The 16,343-nt window shown below is 46.0% G+C and overlaps 1 protein-coding gene across 3 annotated transcripts in view; it reads right to left on the bottom strand.

Annotated features, from left to right (window-relative positions):
• Positions 1 to 309: 309 nt before the first annotated feature.
• TNFAIP2 (TNF alpha induced protein 2) overlaps positions 310 to 16,343 on the bottom strand; it is a 49,505-nt gene continuing 33,471 nt past the window's right edge. For all 3 annotated transcript variants that reach the window (XM_053285466.1, XM_053285457.1, XM_053285476.1), the window contains 7 exons: positions 15,187 to 15,287; positions 14,978 to 15,076; positions 13,733 to 13,853; positions 12,345 to 12,467; positions 7,512 to 7,667; positions 3,973 to 4,094; positions 310 to 2,241 (listed from right to left, as the gene is read on the bottom strand). In XM_053285466.1, the coding sequence (XP_053141441.1) occupies positions 2,112 to 2,241; positions 3,973 to 4,094; positions 7,512 to 7,667; positions 12,345 to 12,467; positions 13,733 to 13,853; positions 14,978 to 15,076; positions 15,187 to 15,287 (852 nt within the window). In that variant the 3' untranslated portion in view covers positions 310 to 2,111. The remainder of the gene's footprint in view (positions 2,242 to 3,972; positions 4,095 to 7,511; positions 7,668 to 12,344; positions 12,468 to 13,732; positions 13,854 to 14,977; positions 15,077 to 15,186; positions 15,288 to 16,343) is intronic.

A 16,343-nucleotide genomic window follows, 5' to 3' on the forward strand; every position in this document is an offset into this window, starting at 1 on the left:
AGAAAAAACACAGAGCTCTATGGACTCCAAAAGTCAAAATTGACTTGACGGCACACTTTATTCAAGCTTTGCATTCCCCCCCGCCCACCGCTGCTTTACTTCCCCTGCTGCTCTACTGCTGCTGCAACCACGGAATCTCTGGCAGAATCCACCATTACCAGGAAATAGTCGCACTGTACATTTCTTCTAGTGGGCAAACTAAACCCAACCCTTTGCATCCAGAGCATGCTCTTTTAACTAGGGTGGCCCATCTCTGGCTTGTATGATGCTAGGGGAGAGCTCTCCAATGATAATGACATTTTTAGTACATATTATGAAAACATATTTATTTATTTTAGAGGAACATGTCAAGTAGAAAACAACAACAGCTGGATATCAAAACATTGTTATGAGCACATGGATCTGACGAGCCAAAAAAGTCTAAATTGAAGCACAGTATATACAGAAGCATGTTTACATTTACAATTGTGTTACAGAAACATCCATACTATTATTAACATTTATATCCTGCTTTTGCTCCAAGCAGTATACACGGGATACCCAAATATCCCATTTGTTTCCGATTAGCCTGCAGGGCTCTACAGGGCTTCTGCTGGGAGAGCGGCTTGAACTGCTCTCCCTGCAGATAATCATCCAGCTACCCCTGGGTGGCCAGATCGGCCACCCACATGACTACTGTCTCCGTCACGGAGCCAGTAGGGGCGGCAGGGATCAGGGGGCCACCTGGCCCCCATATGTCCCAGAATGCCCCACACAAGTGCACAGGGCATTCTGGGGAGACCGTGGTGACTCACGGTCAGGAAAAGGGGGTTAGCAGAGCGCTTGCTCCACTAATCTCATGGGGGGGGGGCTTAAGCGGGTTAGAAGCCGGGAGCCTCACTGCTCCTGGAGGTTCTCACGACCCCTCGAAAGCGGGCCGGGCTCCCTTAGCCCGCTTTCGAGCGGCCATGTGAATAGCCTCATTATGTTGAGCACTCATTACAATCTGTGTATAGTGTACACAGGTGCAGTGATCCACATGTTATACTGAACACAGGCACAGCTGGAACTTTCACATGTTATATTGAACACAGGCACTTTCTACCTGTACCCTGCATTTGAGGGGGCATTACTCAGCTTCACTTTTCAAATGAACACAGGTACAGCCATTCACATAAACATGTTTGTGTGCAGACCTCTGAATGCAGGTACAACATAATGTCTGAACAGGGCTTGTGTAAGGATTTCAGCATGAGTCCAGCATTTTAAACACAGCAGCACATCAGTTCCCATGAAACCACACTGGCTGTCACCAGCTGCTGAGGAAAAACTGGCTCTATTCATCCATATTGCAAATGCAGCAAAAAACTGTATTTGCTTTTCATCGCCATGATTTGTCTGGAGTCCAGAAGAGAATTTCAAAAAGAAGCCACTCCAGAGAGTTTCAGCTTGAAAATCCTAGCAGGAGCATAATTTGAAATGTGATAAGCCCTCCAACCCTCTTGGTTTTCTCCTCCAAATTAAGCAAGGAATCGCTCTTCCCCCTTCGAGGAGAAAGCAAAAGCACTTTCCTTGGAAGTGCTTTAATCAACCATAGAAAACAAAGGAGTCTTTCAGCATCATGTCTGTACCACCCATGTGAGAAAACGGGATCTGGCCCCATTTTCGAGATGGGAAGCCTGAGGCGGTGAAGGAAATGCCTGAGACCCCACAGGGTGGTGCTGTTATCTGGCAAAGCCTTAAGGCAACCGGCCACACAACCCAAGCTGTACCTTGGGAAGGCCCAAACCATTTGGGAGACCGGGTCCGTAGCTCAATGGTAGAGGTCCCACGTACAATCCATGGCATCACCAAGTAGGGCTGGGGAAGGCCCCTGTCTGAAACCTTTGAGGGCTGCTGCCAGTCAAGAGTAGACAAAACTGAGCTAGATGGACCAATGGATCGACTCAGTGGAAAGCAGTCCTATGGAACCCTCTCCAGAACCAGGGCCAGTTGGGGGAAACAACAGCCCAGGATTAGTTTCTGGGTAAGTGTTGTATTCAGTTGCTGGGCAGTTGCTGTATTCAGGCTCCCCACGAACGGCAACTTTGAGTGCAGCAGTCAGTCAGCACTGGGCATGCGTCTATAGAAGTCTAAGGAGTAAACAAGGATGTCGGAGGGAGAGTGGCTGGTACGCCAATGTCCAACATGCTCAGGATGCTTTTTGAGTCGCTGCTGGATAAGTTGCCCTTGATGTACAAGATGGCAGTCAAGTGCTTCTTGCTGTGAAACAGAAAACATCAACCATCAGAAACACCACGAGAACACGGAGGGAGAATAGAGGCCAGAAAGCAAACTTGGGAACTGCAGCCCCGTCCTGCAAGGAAGTCCCTGACTGCAGATAATTAACCTATGGAATTCTCTGCCACAAGAAGCAGTGACAGCCAACAGCCTGGATGGCTTTAAGAGGGGTTTAGATAAATTCATGGAGGACCGGTCTATCAATGGCTACTAGTCTGGTGGCTATAGGCTACCTCCAGCCTCAGAGACAAGACGCCTCTAAATTACCAGTTGCAGGGGAGCAGGAGTAGGAGAGAGGGAGTGCCCTCAGCTCTTGCCTGTGGGCTTCTCAGAGGCATCTGGTGGGCCACGGTGTGAAACAGAACGCTCAACTAGATAGGCCTTGGGCCTGATCTAGCAAGGCTTTTCTTATGTTCACAGCAAGCAGAAATGATCTAAGGGTCCTTCTCCATGTCTTTCCCAACAGCAAAGTTAGGAGCCCCACTACCCATTGAGATCATCCAGAGAGGTCCGTCTGCTGTTGCCACCAGTTTGTCTGGTGGCCACTCAGGGATGGGTTTCTCTGTTGCTGCCTCAAGGCTTTGGAATGTGCTCTCTGCGGAAATAAGAGCCTCCCCATCTCTGAAAGCTTTTAAAAAATACTCTTAAGACACATTTATTCAACCAAGCCTTTTAACTAGAACTGTGGTTTTAAACTGTTTGGATTTTCTGTTTTAATTTGTTTTGTAATTTGTTGTTGTAAACTGCCCAGAGATGTGAGTTTGGGGCAGTGTAAAAACACACCAAATAAATATATAATTAAAGGTAGCACAGAGACAGCATGTGATGGAGGAAGAACCTTATTCAAGAAGCATTTCCTGTTTAGGGAGTTCAGAGCTCCCACTGCTATTTTGTTGCTTACTGAGGACTAGTAGCATGATTCTGCATGTCTAGGGCTGCCATATGGAAAAGAGGACAGGTCTCCTGTTTCTTTAAGACATGCACGGAAGACAGAATTTCAGCAGGTGCAGCTTGTCGTGCAGGGAAAAGAAAAGCTCATCTGCTATAAACCCATCCCTAAAAATCACCTGCTAAAAATCCTTATGCTTATTTATTAAAGGCACAGGAGGAGACCTGACCTCTTTTCCATCTGGCAGCCCTAAGCATGTCTCTTCCAGCAGCTAAAATGTCACGGAGAGAGGATGGAAAATGGAAAATGCCTCATTTAGGACGTACTTCCTGATGAGAGAGTTCAGAGCTACCACTGCTCTTTTGCCATGATAGTTCTAGTTCATGAGGACTAGTAGCAACTGGTCTGAGAACCAGCTTCTCAATGTGTGGATTGTAGTTGTCCAAGCTCTAATCTAGAGCAGCAAACACCTGCAAGATACCCCTTATGAAAGTGCTTTTTCAAGGAAGCAGAACTTGGTGCAGGTTCGGTTAGTATCTGCTAGGGTGTGTTACTCCAAGGCAGGAGGAAGTGGAAGTGAGACAGGTGTGAAAACAGGAACTGAGTTGGGCTGTCCCTACTCTAGACTCTGCACAAATGACTGGCATATGATCATACCGGAAATTATATCTATCTGCTCCCTAGATTTTCAGGCTGGGTTGCATAGCTAGTGTACAGCTAAGGTGCAGGGTGCATTGGTCCAAAGCTGGTGAGCTAACAACCCGTATAAATATGCCATAGCCTTTCACCTTACAAGTCAACTTACAAAATGCTTTCTCCCCTACCTGATATCAGGATATCTACTAGCCAGTCCACCAACTTCAATCTTGATGGCATTTGTATCTTGGAGCTTGAGGATCTCAGCTATGCTTGGGAGAGCAGAATCCAACCATGTAGCCTTGGACCCCTATGTGGGGGGCAGGGGGGCGGGGGAGAGAAAAGTCAATTAAATCACCCATCATGCAGGCGCCTATATACATTCTCCCATCCATATGCAGAAAGGATGCTTCGCTATAGAATAACTTGGTTGGCAATGACCCGGATGCCACTGGAGTTAAGTTCTTTCCCACAAGGCAGAATCCTGTACATGTTAGACTGAGAATTCATCACACACCCAAGGCCAGCTTCACGGCCTCGCAGACCAGTTTGATTCCAAACTTTATTGGTCCATCCTTTGCTCCTCAGTCAAAGGAGGAGTTCACAGGGGACCACAGGCAAAGCCTGGCCATGCACAACGTCCCGAGCCTTTGGAGCTTGTGCTTGTACCCCTCCCATGCCTGTGTGATCTCCTTCCAATTTAGGTTACAAGAAGTCAAGATCGGTCATGATGTCTGTACCTTGCTGGACATCATGATCAGTCTTCCCTCTAACAGGGATTCCCTGATGCTGTTGACTACAACTCCCAGCATCCCCAGCTGCAATGGCCTCTGGCTGGGGATTATGGGTGTGGTAGTCTACAACAGCTGGGAATCCCTGTTAGAGAGAACACTGCTCATGACTGATCTTGACTTATTGTGTTGTCAATGCTGACTGGCAGAGGCTCTCCAGGGCTTCAAGCAGGAGTCTCTTCCAGGCTTACTTGGAGAGGCCAGGGATAGAACCGGGCACCTTCTACATGCAAAACAGATGCTCTGCCACTGAGTGATGGCCCCATCTTATGCATTTGCACTATTGTGCTCTTATGCCAACATCCCCTGCAGCATAGTTACCCCTGCTAACTTTCAAAGTGGTGATTCTCTTCTGTTTAGCAGGGGGAGAGCAACTGGCCCTATCCAACCCTAGCACAGCATCCCTCCAGTGGCTGCTGCTGGTATCTGCCTTAGGTTTCTTTTTAGATTGTGACTTGTGAGCCCTTTGGGGACAGGGGGACATCTTATTTATGTATTATTTATTTTTCTATGTAAAAAGCTTTGAGAACTTTGGCTGACGAGCGGTATATAACTATTATAGTAGTAGTAGCAGCAGCAGCATATACAGCCTACAGTGTTCCCACCCGAAGGTGCACCACAGGTTCCACTTGCACAACTCTAGTCTGACATAGCCAAGCCAACTAGTGCGACACCCTTGCGTCTGCACATGCACAGCATTAATCTGGATGCTAACCAGTATTGTTCTGAATCGTGCACCAAAGCAGTTGTTTCGGCCTACAACTCCCATCATCCCTTGCTACTGGCCACTGTGACTAAGGCTGATGGGAGCTGTAGGCCAACCACAGCTAGGGGGCCGCAGTTTGACACCCCTGATATAGGGCAATGGTGAAGCCCAATAAGCTTTGCTAGGCCGTACATCCAATCATACATCCGTACATCCAATCATACATCCAATCATTCTCTAGAATCCTCGGCAGTGCCCAGAGGTCCCATGGCAGAGCCTTGGAGTCACTGGAAGGCCTGTAGCTTGGTGGAGAACCACACACGTTGTATGCCAAAGACCTCAAGTTCAATCCTTGATATTTCCAAATAAAGCTGGGAAAGACCCCCTGCCTGAAATCCCGGAAAGCTGCTGCCCGTCAGAGCAGACCATGAAGGCTAGATGGTCAGTGGTCTGTCTTGGTATAAAGCAACTTCATATGCTTATAAAAATGAATAGGAGCTGAAGCCGAGACTCAGTGGAAGAGGATCTGCTTTGCATGTAGAAGGCCCCAGGTTCAATCCTCAGTGACTCCAGGCAGAGTTGGGAAAGATTCCTGCCTAAAGCCTGAAGAGTCAGTGTAGGCCAGGGATTCTCAATGTTGGGTCCCCAGATGTTTTTGGACTTCAACTCCCATAATCCTCAACCAAAGGCCACTGGGACTGGGAATTATGGGAGCTGAAGTCCAAAAACATCTGGGGACCCAACGCTGAGAATCCCTGGTGTAGGCAATACAGTACTGAGTTATATGGACCAATAGTCTGACTCAGTATAAGGCAGTTTTTTGTGTTCATATCCTCAGGGGTTCCTCAGCAGGCAAATCATTGCGGAAAGTATTGCAGAAATCTTGAAAATCCCCTTTTCAAAGTAATGTTGTTTCTGAGGATATGTCATAATATTCTTTCCCCATTCCCCATTCTTCCCAGATGTCCAACATCTGGCACATTTTAAAAAAAGTCTCCTTAAGTTTCGATGTTTGTTTTTCTGTTCTACATACTATGCTATAAAAATACCAAGCCGAAATTCTACACTTCAGTCTCTAGCTTAAGCAGTTCATAGTTCAAGTCTTGGACCCTGTGGACATGAAGGAATGCCTCAGACTATGTGACAATTACGAGGCTTTCCCCACACAGACTAACCACAGAATCAAAAGAAGAAGAAGGAAAAAAAGACCTATGTTTTGCAAATATATGTTTGCTCTAATTTGACTGTGAAAACAAAGGAAAAGGAAATGTGGTCTAGGGAAAACAGGCATTTGCGTTCAAAGCACCATGGGCCTAATCCACTGGGAATGGACTTCATATATATCCCAGCAAGCTAGAAGGGTAAATATTACAGAAATAGCTATGTTTTCATAAATGTGTAACATGTTTATGTTAAACATTCCAGGTTGGATTGCAACTAATACTTCCATGGAGGGAGGACATTCCATTTGTGCAAGCAGGAAAAGATGATTTTCACTCACCCCCCTCAATCTGCTCCCCTCTGAAAATCTCCCAGCCCTCAGGAACATATTTTCAGAGGGCACGGAGGGCTGCAGAAGGAATGGGGGGGGCAGGGTAAATGAAAATTCCTCGCTGTCATTTAGCAGGCCAGCGGCGCGTGGCGGGGCGGTTTAGAGGATGATGTCCTATGATGTCACTCTCTGCTGTTGCTGCCTGTACTTTAAAGGTAAAAACTACCTGAGGCAGGGTGCTAAATGTTGTCCCCCTTGCATACACCCTCTTCTCCCACTTTCCTTTAAAAAAAAATGGGGGGAAGCCATCTTGCTGGTGCCCCAATAACCTGCTGTCCAAGACAACTGCCTCACCTTGCCTCATGGAAGGGCCGCCTTGCACTTTCCCTACTACTTCCATCCAGGGAAGTGGGTGGCCACCCAGGGGTGGCCAGCTTGAGGATCTCCAACTGTTGTTGGACTCCAGCTCCCATCATCCCCAGCCACATATGGCTAGAAAGCCTCAGGTTGTCCACCCCTGCATTAGTTGGGATCCAATCTGTTTCCTCTGTATCCTGATATAGGCTGCTTTCTCAATGCAGCCTGATCTGACATGTTTTTCTTTCTTTCTTTACTAATTACTACAGTTGGACTTATTCCCAGAGAAATGAGTCCAAGATTACAGTCTTAAAGATCTAAGGCAAGTACCCTCATGTTCATCCCCCTCAGTTGTCCCACACAATAAGCAACTGGACTTACATTCTCTTTGCAAAAGGTGCACAGAATGGAAGCATTTCTTTGGATGAGGTCAGATAATTTGCTCTGCTCCTCTGGGGTCTTGAAGTACGCTCTCTTCTTCATGAGCCTTACAAGGTGCTCTCGGACCAAGTGGAGGTGGATTTTCCCCATGATCGCCTGTGGCAGAAGAAGCAAACAGTTCATTGTCTGAAGTCAAATGCAGCAGGGAGATAAAAGGTGCCTTAGCTAGGGAGGAGCTGTAGTTCAGTGGCAAAACATCTGCTTTGCATGCAGAAGGTCCCAGGTTCAATCCCTGGCAGCATCTCCAGTTAGGACTGGGAAAGATTCTGAACAAACCCTAGAGGTTTGTTGCCAGAGTAGATAAAGGGAATTTGTGAGCTGGCCATGAGACCAGTTCAGTTTGAATCTGGACCAGATCCGGGCTTGGGCTCGGTTGAACTGGGTCCAATCCAGTTTGGCCATCAAACCGGGCCCAACTGGCTTGGGGGTGGTGGTGCAGCAGCGGCATCGACATCAGAGAAGGTGGGAGGCTCCTCTAACCCCCCTCCCACTGGCCAGCCAAATGACAGTGCGGGCTGGCAGCGGCCTGGGCCAGAGGCCATTTCCATGACTTCCGTCCATTTGCACAGGCCACTTGTGTCACCATGCGATTTGCCTGAATCGTTACCACCCGAACCAGCCCGGCTCAAAGCGAGCTGGCTCGCACATCCCTAGTAGACAATACTGAGCTAAACAGATCAGTGGTCTGAATGTTGGGTTACACACTGCACAGTGCTCTGTCTGCCTAGCAACCGAGCATTTGTGCAGTTGCACAATGGCCCTCTGTTACACAACTACATTCGCACAAATTTAGCATCTCGTGAAAGAGTGCCCTTGTGCAACTGCACCAAAGCCGCACTGCCAAGTGGACGGAGTGTTGCACAGTACGTGAGCCGCTCTGTATACGGCAGCTTCCTATGTAACCTATGTGGATCAGCTGTGCTTTTCAAAATCCTTTTCTAGTAACTCTGGGATTCCTCACTGAGAAGATCAGTAATGATGGATGGACTTTCCTGAAAGTTCCCGAAATGTGCTTGAACCACGGTTTGAACCATGGTTTATGCACTTGCCTAGACTCTTATGAGGCTGCCTTATCCTGAGTGAGACCACTGGTCCATACATCCCGGGATGGGCGATTTTGACTGGGAGCAGCTCTCCAGGGTCTCAGGTAGGGATAATTCCCCACCTTGCCACAGGTTGGGCCTCAGGCTGGCCACCCCTGAACTAGTATTTCCATGGATGGAAGTAGTTCCATGTGCATAAGAGGCAAGAGCAGCCCTCCCATGAGGCGAGGCGAGGCAGCTGCCTCAGACAGCAGATTATTGGCCTGCCAGTGAGATAGCAAGATGCCCTCTTGTCCCACACTTTAAAAAAGGGGGAAGGGGGAGAGGAGGGTGCACACAAGGGGGGCATCCTGCCTCAGGTGTACAGAGGTCTTGGGCCTCCACCAAGAAGGGGTGATTTTCGCTAACCACGCCCTTCCAATTGCAGCCCTCTGTGGAAAAAATGTCCTGAGGGCTGGGAGATTTTCAGAGGGCAGCAGAGGGAAATGGGGTAAGCAAGGGTCATTCCCAATCCTACCTGGTGATGCCAAGGATTGAACCTGTGACCTTCTGTATGCAAAGCAGATGCCTCTCCCTATCTCTACTGGGCAAATGCAATCTCAGTGGTTCCAAAACTGAGATTTATTTGCTGTAGATTTGTTTAGTAGCAGGGAAGTTTAGATCCCCTACAGTTACATAATATCTGGATCTTGTCCCAGCACAGCCAACTCTGAGGTTTTCTAGATGGCAGTAAAACACACTAAGAATAGAGCTTGCCAATACATTTAAGGCAAGCGCTTAGGGAGGATCCAATCAATCCTACAGATTGCCACTGTCTTTTCTTTAGGGATCTGATGGGGTGGTCATATGGGAAGAAGGCTCCTGGCGCGATTTGCACTGCGCCCCCTGCTGGCCAGCTTATGTCTTTCATGATGAACACAGCCCTTTTCAAACCACTTTCCTACTGAATGGAGTTAATTCCAGAAAGCAAGAGCTGGCCAGCAGGTGGCACTGCAAAAATTATGCCAGGAGTCTTCTTCCCATGTGACCACCACCTTGTCAGATCCCAGAAGAAAAAACAGTGGCAATCTGTGGAACTCTCTGGATTTTCTGTAAGTGCTTGCCTTAAATTTATTTGCAAGTTCTGTCCTTAGCATGTTTTACTATTGTCTAGAACAGGCTTCCGCAACCTGTGGGCCTCCAGATGTTGCTGAACTACAACTCCCAGCATCCCTAGACACAATTTATTGTGGCTGGGTATGCTGGGAGTTGTAGTTCAGCAACATCTGGAGGCCCACAGGTTGGGGAAGCCTGGTCTAGAAAACCACACATTAGCATAAAGTATGGGAAAGTCTCATAAATAACCTGCACTGCAGGCATCAATGACTGTCTTGAATGTTGCTTATCATACAGCGCTTGTTGGTGGTGGTGGGGAAGTACTTTAAAATAATAATTAGAATGATTATTACAGTCATAAATGATGGATAAAGGGTGATAAATATCCAGTGGAAACAATAAACCCGCCCCCTGGGGGAGTTTGTGCTTTTTTCTCACTTGGTCCACATAAGTAACTTCATTAGTGCCGCAGATTATTTTAAGAATAAAAAAGTAGGAAATTCAAACAAATGGTCCTTCTTTGGAGAGTTTACATTGGCTTTGAGTTTACATTGGCTGAGTTTACACTGGAACAAACATCAAGCAGTAGGTTTTCAGAGGAAAAGAAACTCTTGTGATATGACTGGAAGGGACTTGGCCCAGCTCTTAGACTTCTGAGATGGAAAAGGTCATGAACACAGAAACAGATAATTTGGTTCAGCCAATCTGGGGCACGACATGGAAGCCAAAGAAGAGAAGCTGAGCAGGTCTCTTTGTTGAGCTAAATCAGTTGTTTAGTGGAAGACCCAGATCTGGGAATCCTGGGTCCCTGTCAAACATGAAAAAAAGTGGTGTGTGAAGGTGTTATTTGGAAGGGAGAAGCAACAAGTGGGGGAGTTTGCTTAACTCTTCCCCAACCTACCACTTCCCTCCGCACTCCTTTCCCCAAGCCAATTTCCCGCTGCTGGTGGGGAAGGGTAGTGTAGGGGGGAAACAGTAGAGAGGGGGAAAGTTAATCATTGTTCTCCCATCCATCATGTATCCCTTCCAAACTGCATCTTCCACCCTCCCACAACTGCTTTTTTTATAAATCCGGTGAAGCTCCAAATTCCCAAATGTGAGTTTCTGTCAAAGTTCTAGTATGACCCTTTATTGCCACAATACCCATAGCTTTCTCCCTTGGCCCTAACAAACACTGCAGGCAATAGTTTTTCCCAGAAAGATGGAAGTGGTTTTCAAAGTGGGTGCATTGAAAAAGGCTTTTCTGCACACACTGGGTTGACATCTAGACTAATGATGCATGCATGGAAGAACATTTTGCACATGCAATGGGAGAGCGGTGATTTTCACTCCCCCCGCTTTCCTCAACAGTCCACTATGACCCCCAAAATATGTCCCTGAGAGTTGTGGGGCTTCTCAGGGACATATTTTCAGGAGGTATAGGTGGCTGCAGAAGGAAGCGGTTGCGGTGGAACAAGCTGTCATGTTGGGCAACTTATTGAAAGTGTTGATTCAGTATGCGGTATCTCTGAAAAAGGCAAATTCCATGCTTGGAATCATTAGGAAGAGGACTGAAAATAAAACAGCTAATATTATAATGCCCTTATCAAATCTATGGTGTGGCCACACCTGGAGTACTGTGTACAATTCTGGTCACCACATCTAAAAAAGGACATTATAGAGCTGGAAAAGGTGCAGAAAAGGGCAGCTAGGATGATCAGGGGCCTGGAGCACCTTCCTTATGAGGCCAGGCTACATCTGAAGCTTTTTAGTTTAGGGGGAAAAGGTGACCAAGGGGAGACATGATAGAGGTCTATAAAATTATGCATGGTGTGGAGAGAGAGACATTTTCCTCCCTCTCACATAACACTAGAACCAGGGGTCAACCCATGAAATGGATTGTCAGGAAATTTAAAACAAACAAAAGGACTTTTTCCACATACAGACTGATTGCCAGGAAATTTAGGACAAAGAAAAAGGAAGTACTTATTCACACATAATTAATCGATGGAATTCTCTGCCACAGGATGTGGTAAAGGCTACCAGCTTTAATGGCTTTAAAAGGGGCTTAGGCAAATTCATGGAAGACAGGTCTATCAATGGCTACTAGTCTTGACGACTATAGGCTATTTCCGGGCTCAGAGGCAGGATGCCTCTAAACACTAGTTGCAGGGGAGCAACAGCAGGAGAGAGGGTATGCCCTCACCTCTTGCCTGTGGGCTTCTCAGAGGCATCTGCTGGGCCACTGAGGGAAACAGAATGCTGGACTAGATTGGCCTTGGGCCTGATTCAGCAAAGCTGTTCTTAAATTCTTAGGAAGGGAGAACTGCCGAAAATCACCCCTCCCCTGTTGCACACGTGGAACGTGAAATGTTCGTCCGTGCATCTGTCATTAGTTTGGATGCCAGCCAGTGTGTACACTCATCCCACTTTAACCTCAGACAAACAGATTTTGCTGGGGGTTTTATTCTTTCAAAAGCTGCAAGACGTGTTTGATCAAAACTGACACCGAGAGAGAGGACATGTGTGAGCACGATATGGAAAACAATATTGAAACAATTGCCAACCTAGTCTGTCTCCAACCCTCAGACTACAGCAGTCACCTCTGATCACCCTGCATAACCTTCCTGCTTTTTGGGGTCCTGCATTGGTTTACCTCGCGAAAAGGGTCTTTGAGAGACGTGAAGATGGAAGTGTGATGTCTAGTGGTTGCTATGATGTCATCTATAGTTCTTTCGCAAGAGCGCCATTTCTTCTGGGTAAATGTTTTAAAGAGAGGCTGAAGAAAGTAACACACATACATAAATACCTGCTCAACATTTGGAAAGCAAATTCCTATGCTATGTTTATTTGAATCCAAGACTAGTTTTCTTCTGAGTTATTTAGTTTTAGAAATTGAGGATTGTCTTAAATTTGGAATCCTGTTCCCTTTGGGTAAATGGAGGTATAACCTGTATTTAACCCCTGTTTTTAAGGGTAAAGGTGTTGAGTCGGTGTCGACTCCTGGTGCCCACAGAGACGTGTGGTTTTCTTTGGTAGAATACAGGAGGAGTTTACCATTGCCATCTCCCGCACAGCATCAGATTATGCCTTTCAGCATCTTCCTACATCACTGCAGCCCATTATACTGTAGCTGTTTCCCATAGTCTGAGAAACATATCAGCGGGGATTCAGGGTCATCTTTAATTCAGGGATTCTATTTGGGTAAATAGAATTATATTTGGGTAAATATGGTATTTCTTTCTTGGATTGTCCCTTTTGCTAAGCAGGGTTTGCATTTGGTTTGCAAATCTGGATGATTTGCAAATTTGCCCTGGTTTGCATTTCGATGGGTGACCACATGTGAGTGCTGGCTGTTGTATGACCCCCTTGGGGGATGGGGCTGTAGCTCAGGGGAAGAGTATCTTCATTCTTGCATGCAGAAAGTCCCAGGTTCACTCCTTGGCATCTCCAGGTAGGGCTGGGAGAGACTCCTTGGAAAAAGACTACTGTTTACATCATTCTGAGCTATCTGGACCTATGGTTTGACTCGATATAAGGCAGCTTCCTGTGCAACCCTTTCTGATTATTAATATTAGGTGTGGTGGCAGGGCTGGGGGGAAGAATTCAGGACCTTTCCAGTCTTTCTCCTCCAAAATCCATCATAGTATATGAGTTTCAGAGGGAAGGAGTAAAGACAGGGCAGGTTCCTATTGCATCATAGGAATATCGGAAGCTGCCTTGTATGAGTCAAACCACTGGTCCATCTAGCCCAGTGTTGTTTGCACTGATTGGCAGCAGCCCTCCGTGGTTCAGATAGGAATCTTTCCCAGCCTTAGCTGGAAGCACCAGGGATTGAACCTGGGCTCTTCTGCACACAGAGCAGATACTCTATCACAGGGCTATAGCCCCACCCCACAATCTCCTCCTTACTGGTCACTGGCAACATCTCTGAATTCACTTTCTATTCATTTCCCTTGGCTGGCCATTTTTCACTGGGAGTTAAAGCTTTGCCACTTTGATATACAGTCAGCCAATAGACATGCAGCATATCCGGAGGATTACCTGCAGCTCTTGAAACAAGTCTTGAAGGAGCACATCAAACCCGATGCTTTGAATTTCACGGAGTGTAGTAAAAATCTTCTCTTTGACACTGTCCGATGCGGTGCTTTTTTCCGTGTGGGTTCTGAAATGAAACAAGCAACAGGAAAGGGATATGGCTTGTGCTATGTTTGTTATAAAATATCCACCCTGTCCTATCTTTGTGCTTGAAATAACTTGCAAAATGCAGTGGGCACAGTGCCATATACTTTTTTAAGGGCTACAATCAAAAGATATTACTACTTTTGAACATTTGTTTTATTTTTATTACTTATTTGGTACATTTGTATGCCACCCAAAACTTGCATTTCATGGCAGTTTACGCAAACGTTAAAACATACAAAACTGCTTTATATAAGCTGGTGGCCAACGTTCTGACTAATAATGTGTGCTTGCCTCTAAAGGAGCTTGTGTCCACAGCAATAGCATCTCCTGGGGCTCTCACACAGGGGTTTGATTTTTGCCAGACTCCCCTTTCACTGGAAGCACTCTGTGCAGCATGAAATTATGTCCCTGAGGGTCACACAGTCTTCAGGGGCATACTTTTGTGCTGCACAGAGTACTTCCAGTGCCTTTATTAACTACACACATGGAGTATTAGTCAGGATGGTGGCCAATGTCACTTGGCAGGGTGTGTGTGTGTGTGTGTGTGTGTGTGTGTGTGTGAGAGAGAGAGAGAGAGAGAGAGAGAGAGAGAGAATTTAAATTGAATTTGTAAATTAATGTGATTTTTCAAATTAATGTGATTTTTGATGTAATTTGGCATGGTGCAATGGTGTAATTTACTTTGTTTAGTTTCCTTTGTTTGTGGCAATGGATACCCAGGTGGCATTGGTTACCCAGAGTGTTGTTGCTAGAGGTAAGCACACCAGCTGTAGCCCTACCAGGAGAAGGGAACCTAACTCCTCAAGAAGCAAGAATCTCAATGAAAAAATCTCTCCTCTAAAGGGATAAATTGACCCTGCACACAATTTTATACATGTGTGAACACTTAGGATGCCACTGACGAAGATCCTGAATCGAAACGTGTCTGGTTTCTCCTACAAAAGCTGGGAGCCTCTGTTCGAAGGAGTCAGGCTACTGGCAGAAACAGGATTCTGGGTTAGGTGAACCTAAGGTGGAGGCCATGCATATGTACATATGTCAAATGACTATTCCAGTGCATATACTCCATTGCAAAATTAGCACGCATGCTCACTCAGTTCTTACCGAAAACTCAAACAATTGTTAATATTTGCAATGATTGTAGCTGCAAAATATTTGTGCTGCTTGTTCTCCCTGATGTAGATTCCCAGCTCCTTCTTGTAGCTAGAGAGACAGGGGGTTGGGGCAAGGAGAGAAATAATGATCAGAACAGATGGGTCTGAATCCAGGTTTGTCACTGTACAGCATGTATCTCTTCAAGAACTTGACCCTACCTTTGCAAAAAGGCAAAGAGCTCTTCCAGAAGTAATGTTGTCATTTGTTTGCTGAGGTTTGGTGAAATCTCATTCACTTCCTTTTCTATTCCATAGATAATCTAAAACATCAAATATTGAATAGTCAGCATTGTACCTCCTCATCCATGATCTTCCATTCCCATACCATTAAAGGACATGCATATTTGAAGCTACCTTGTACTGCCATGCTGTCAGTCCGTCTAGTTCACTATGGATAACCTTGACTGGCAGCAGCTCTCCAGAGTTTATTTATTTATTTAAAACATTTATGCCCCCACCCGTCCAGTACACTACTGCTCGGGGAGGCTCACAACATTAATAAAAAGTTACAATGTAAAATAAGACTAATAAAGTTGAACAAATTTACGTCAAACAAGTTAAAAGACCAGGCTAAAACCACATTTAAAATTACTGTTTTAAAAGTTTCAAATTAAAAGTTACAAATGCTAAAAATGGAGAACTATAAAAACTAAAGAACCTATCAGATATAAACAGAGATGAAACATTTAAAAGCCTCTTTAAGAAAACACTGAGGGAGGGGGCATGGCAAAGCTCTTCAGGGAGGGCGTTCCAAAGCTGAGGGGCCACAACTGAAAAGACCCCATCTCTAGTTCCTGCCAACTGGATCTATGTTAGTGGTGCGGCCATGAACAGAGCCTGAGATGATGAGTGCATGGCCCTGGCAGGTTCATATGGGCGAATGTGGGCCAGACAGATAACCCAGCCCTAAAGCCATGTAGAGCTTTAAAGGTCAAGACCAGCACCTTGAATCTAGCCCGGAAGCAGACTGGTAACCAACGAAGCTGCCACAGAATGGGGGTGACACTCATACAGTACAATACAATACAATACAACAAATATTTATATACCGCTTTTCAACTAAAGTTTCCAAAGCGGTTTACACAGATATAAATAAATAAATAAAATGTCTCCCTATCCCCAAAGGGCTCACAATCTGAAAAGAAACATAAGCTAGACAGCAGCAACAGCCACTGGAAGGATGCCGTGCCCAGGATGGAGAGGGCCAGTTGTTCTCCCGCTGCTAAATAAAGAGAATCACCACTTTTAAAAGATGCTCAGTTAGCAAGATACATGAAGTGACTTGTGCCCACAAGCATCCTTGCAGCAGCATTCTG

Source organism: Hemicordylus capensis, chromosome 1, assembly GCF_027244095.1.
Source record: "Hemicordylus capensis ecotype Gifberg chromosome 1, rHemCap1.1.pri, whole genome shotgun sequence".
Lineage (NCBI taxonomy): Eukaryota > Metazoa > Chordata > Lepidosauria > Squamata > Cordylidae > Hemicordylus > Hemicordylus capensis.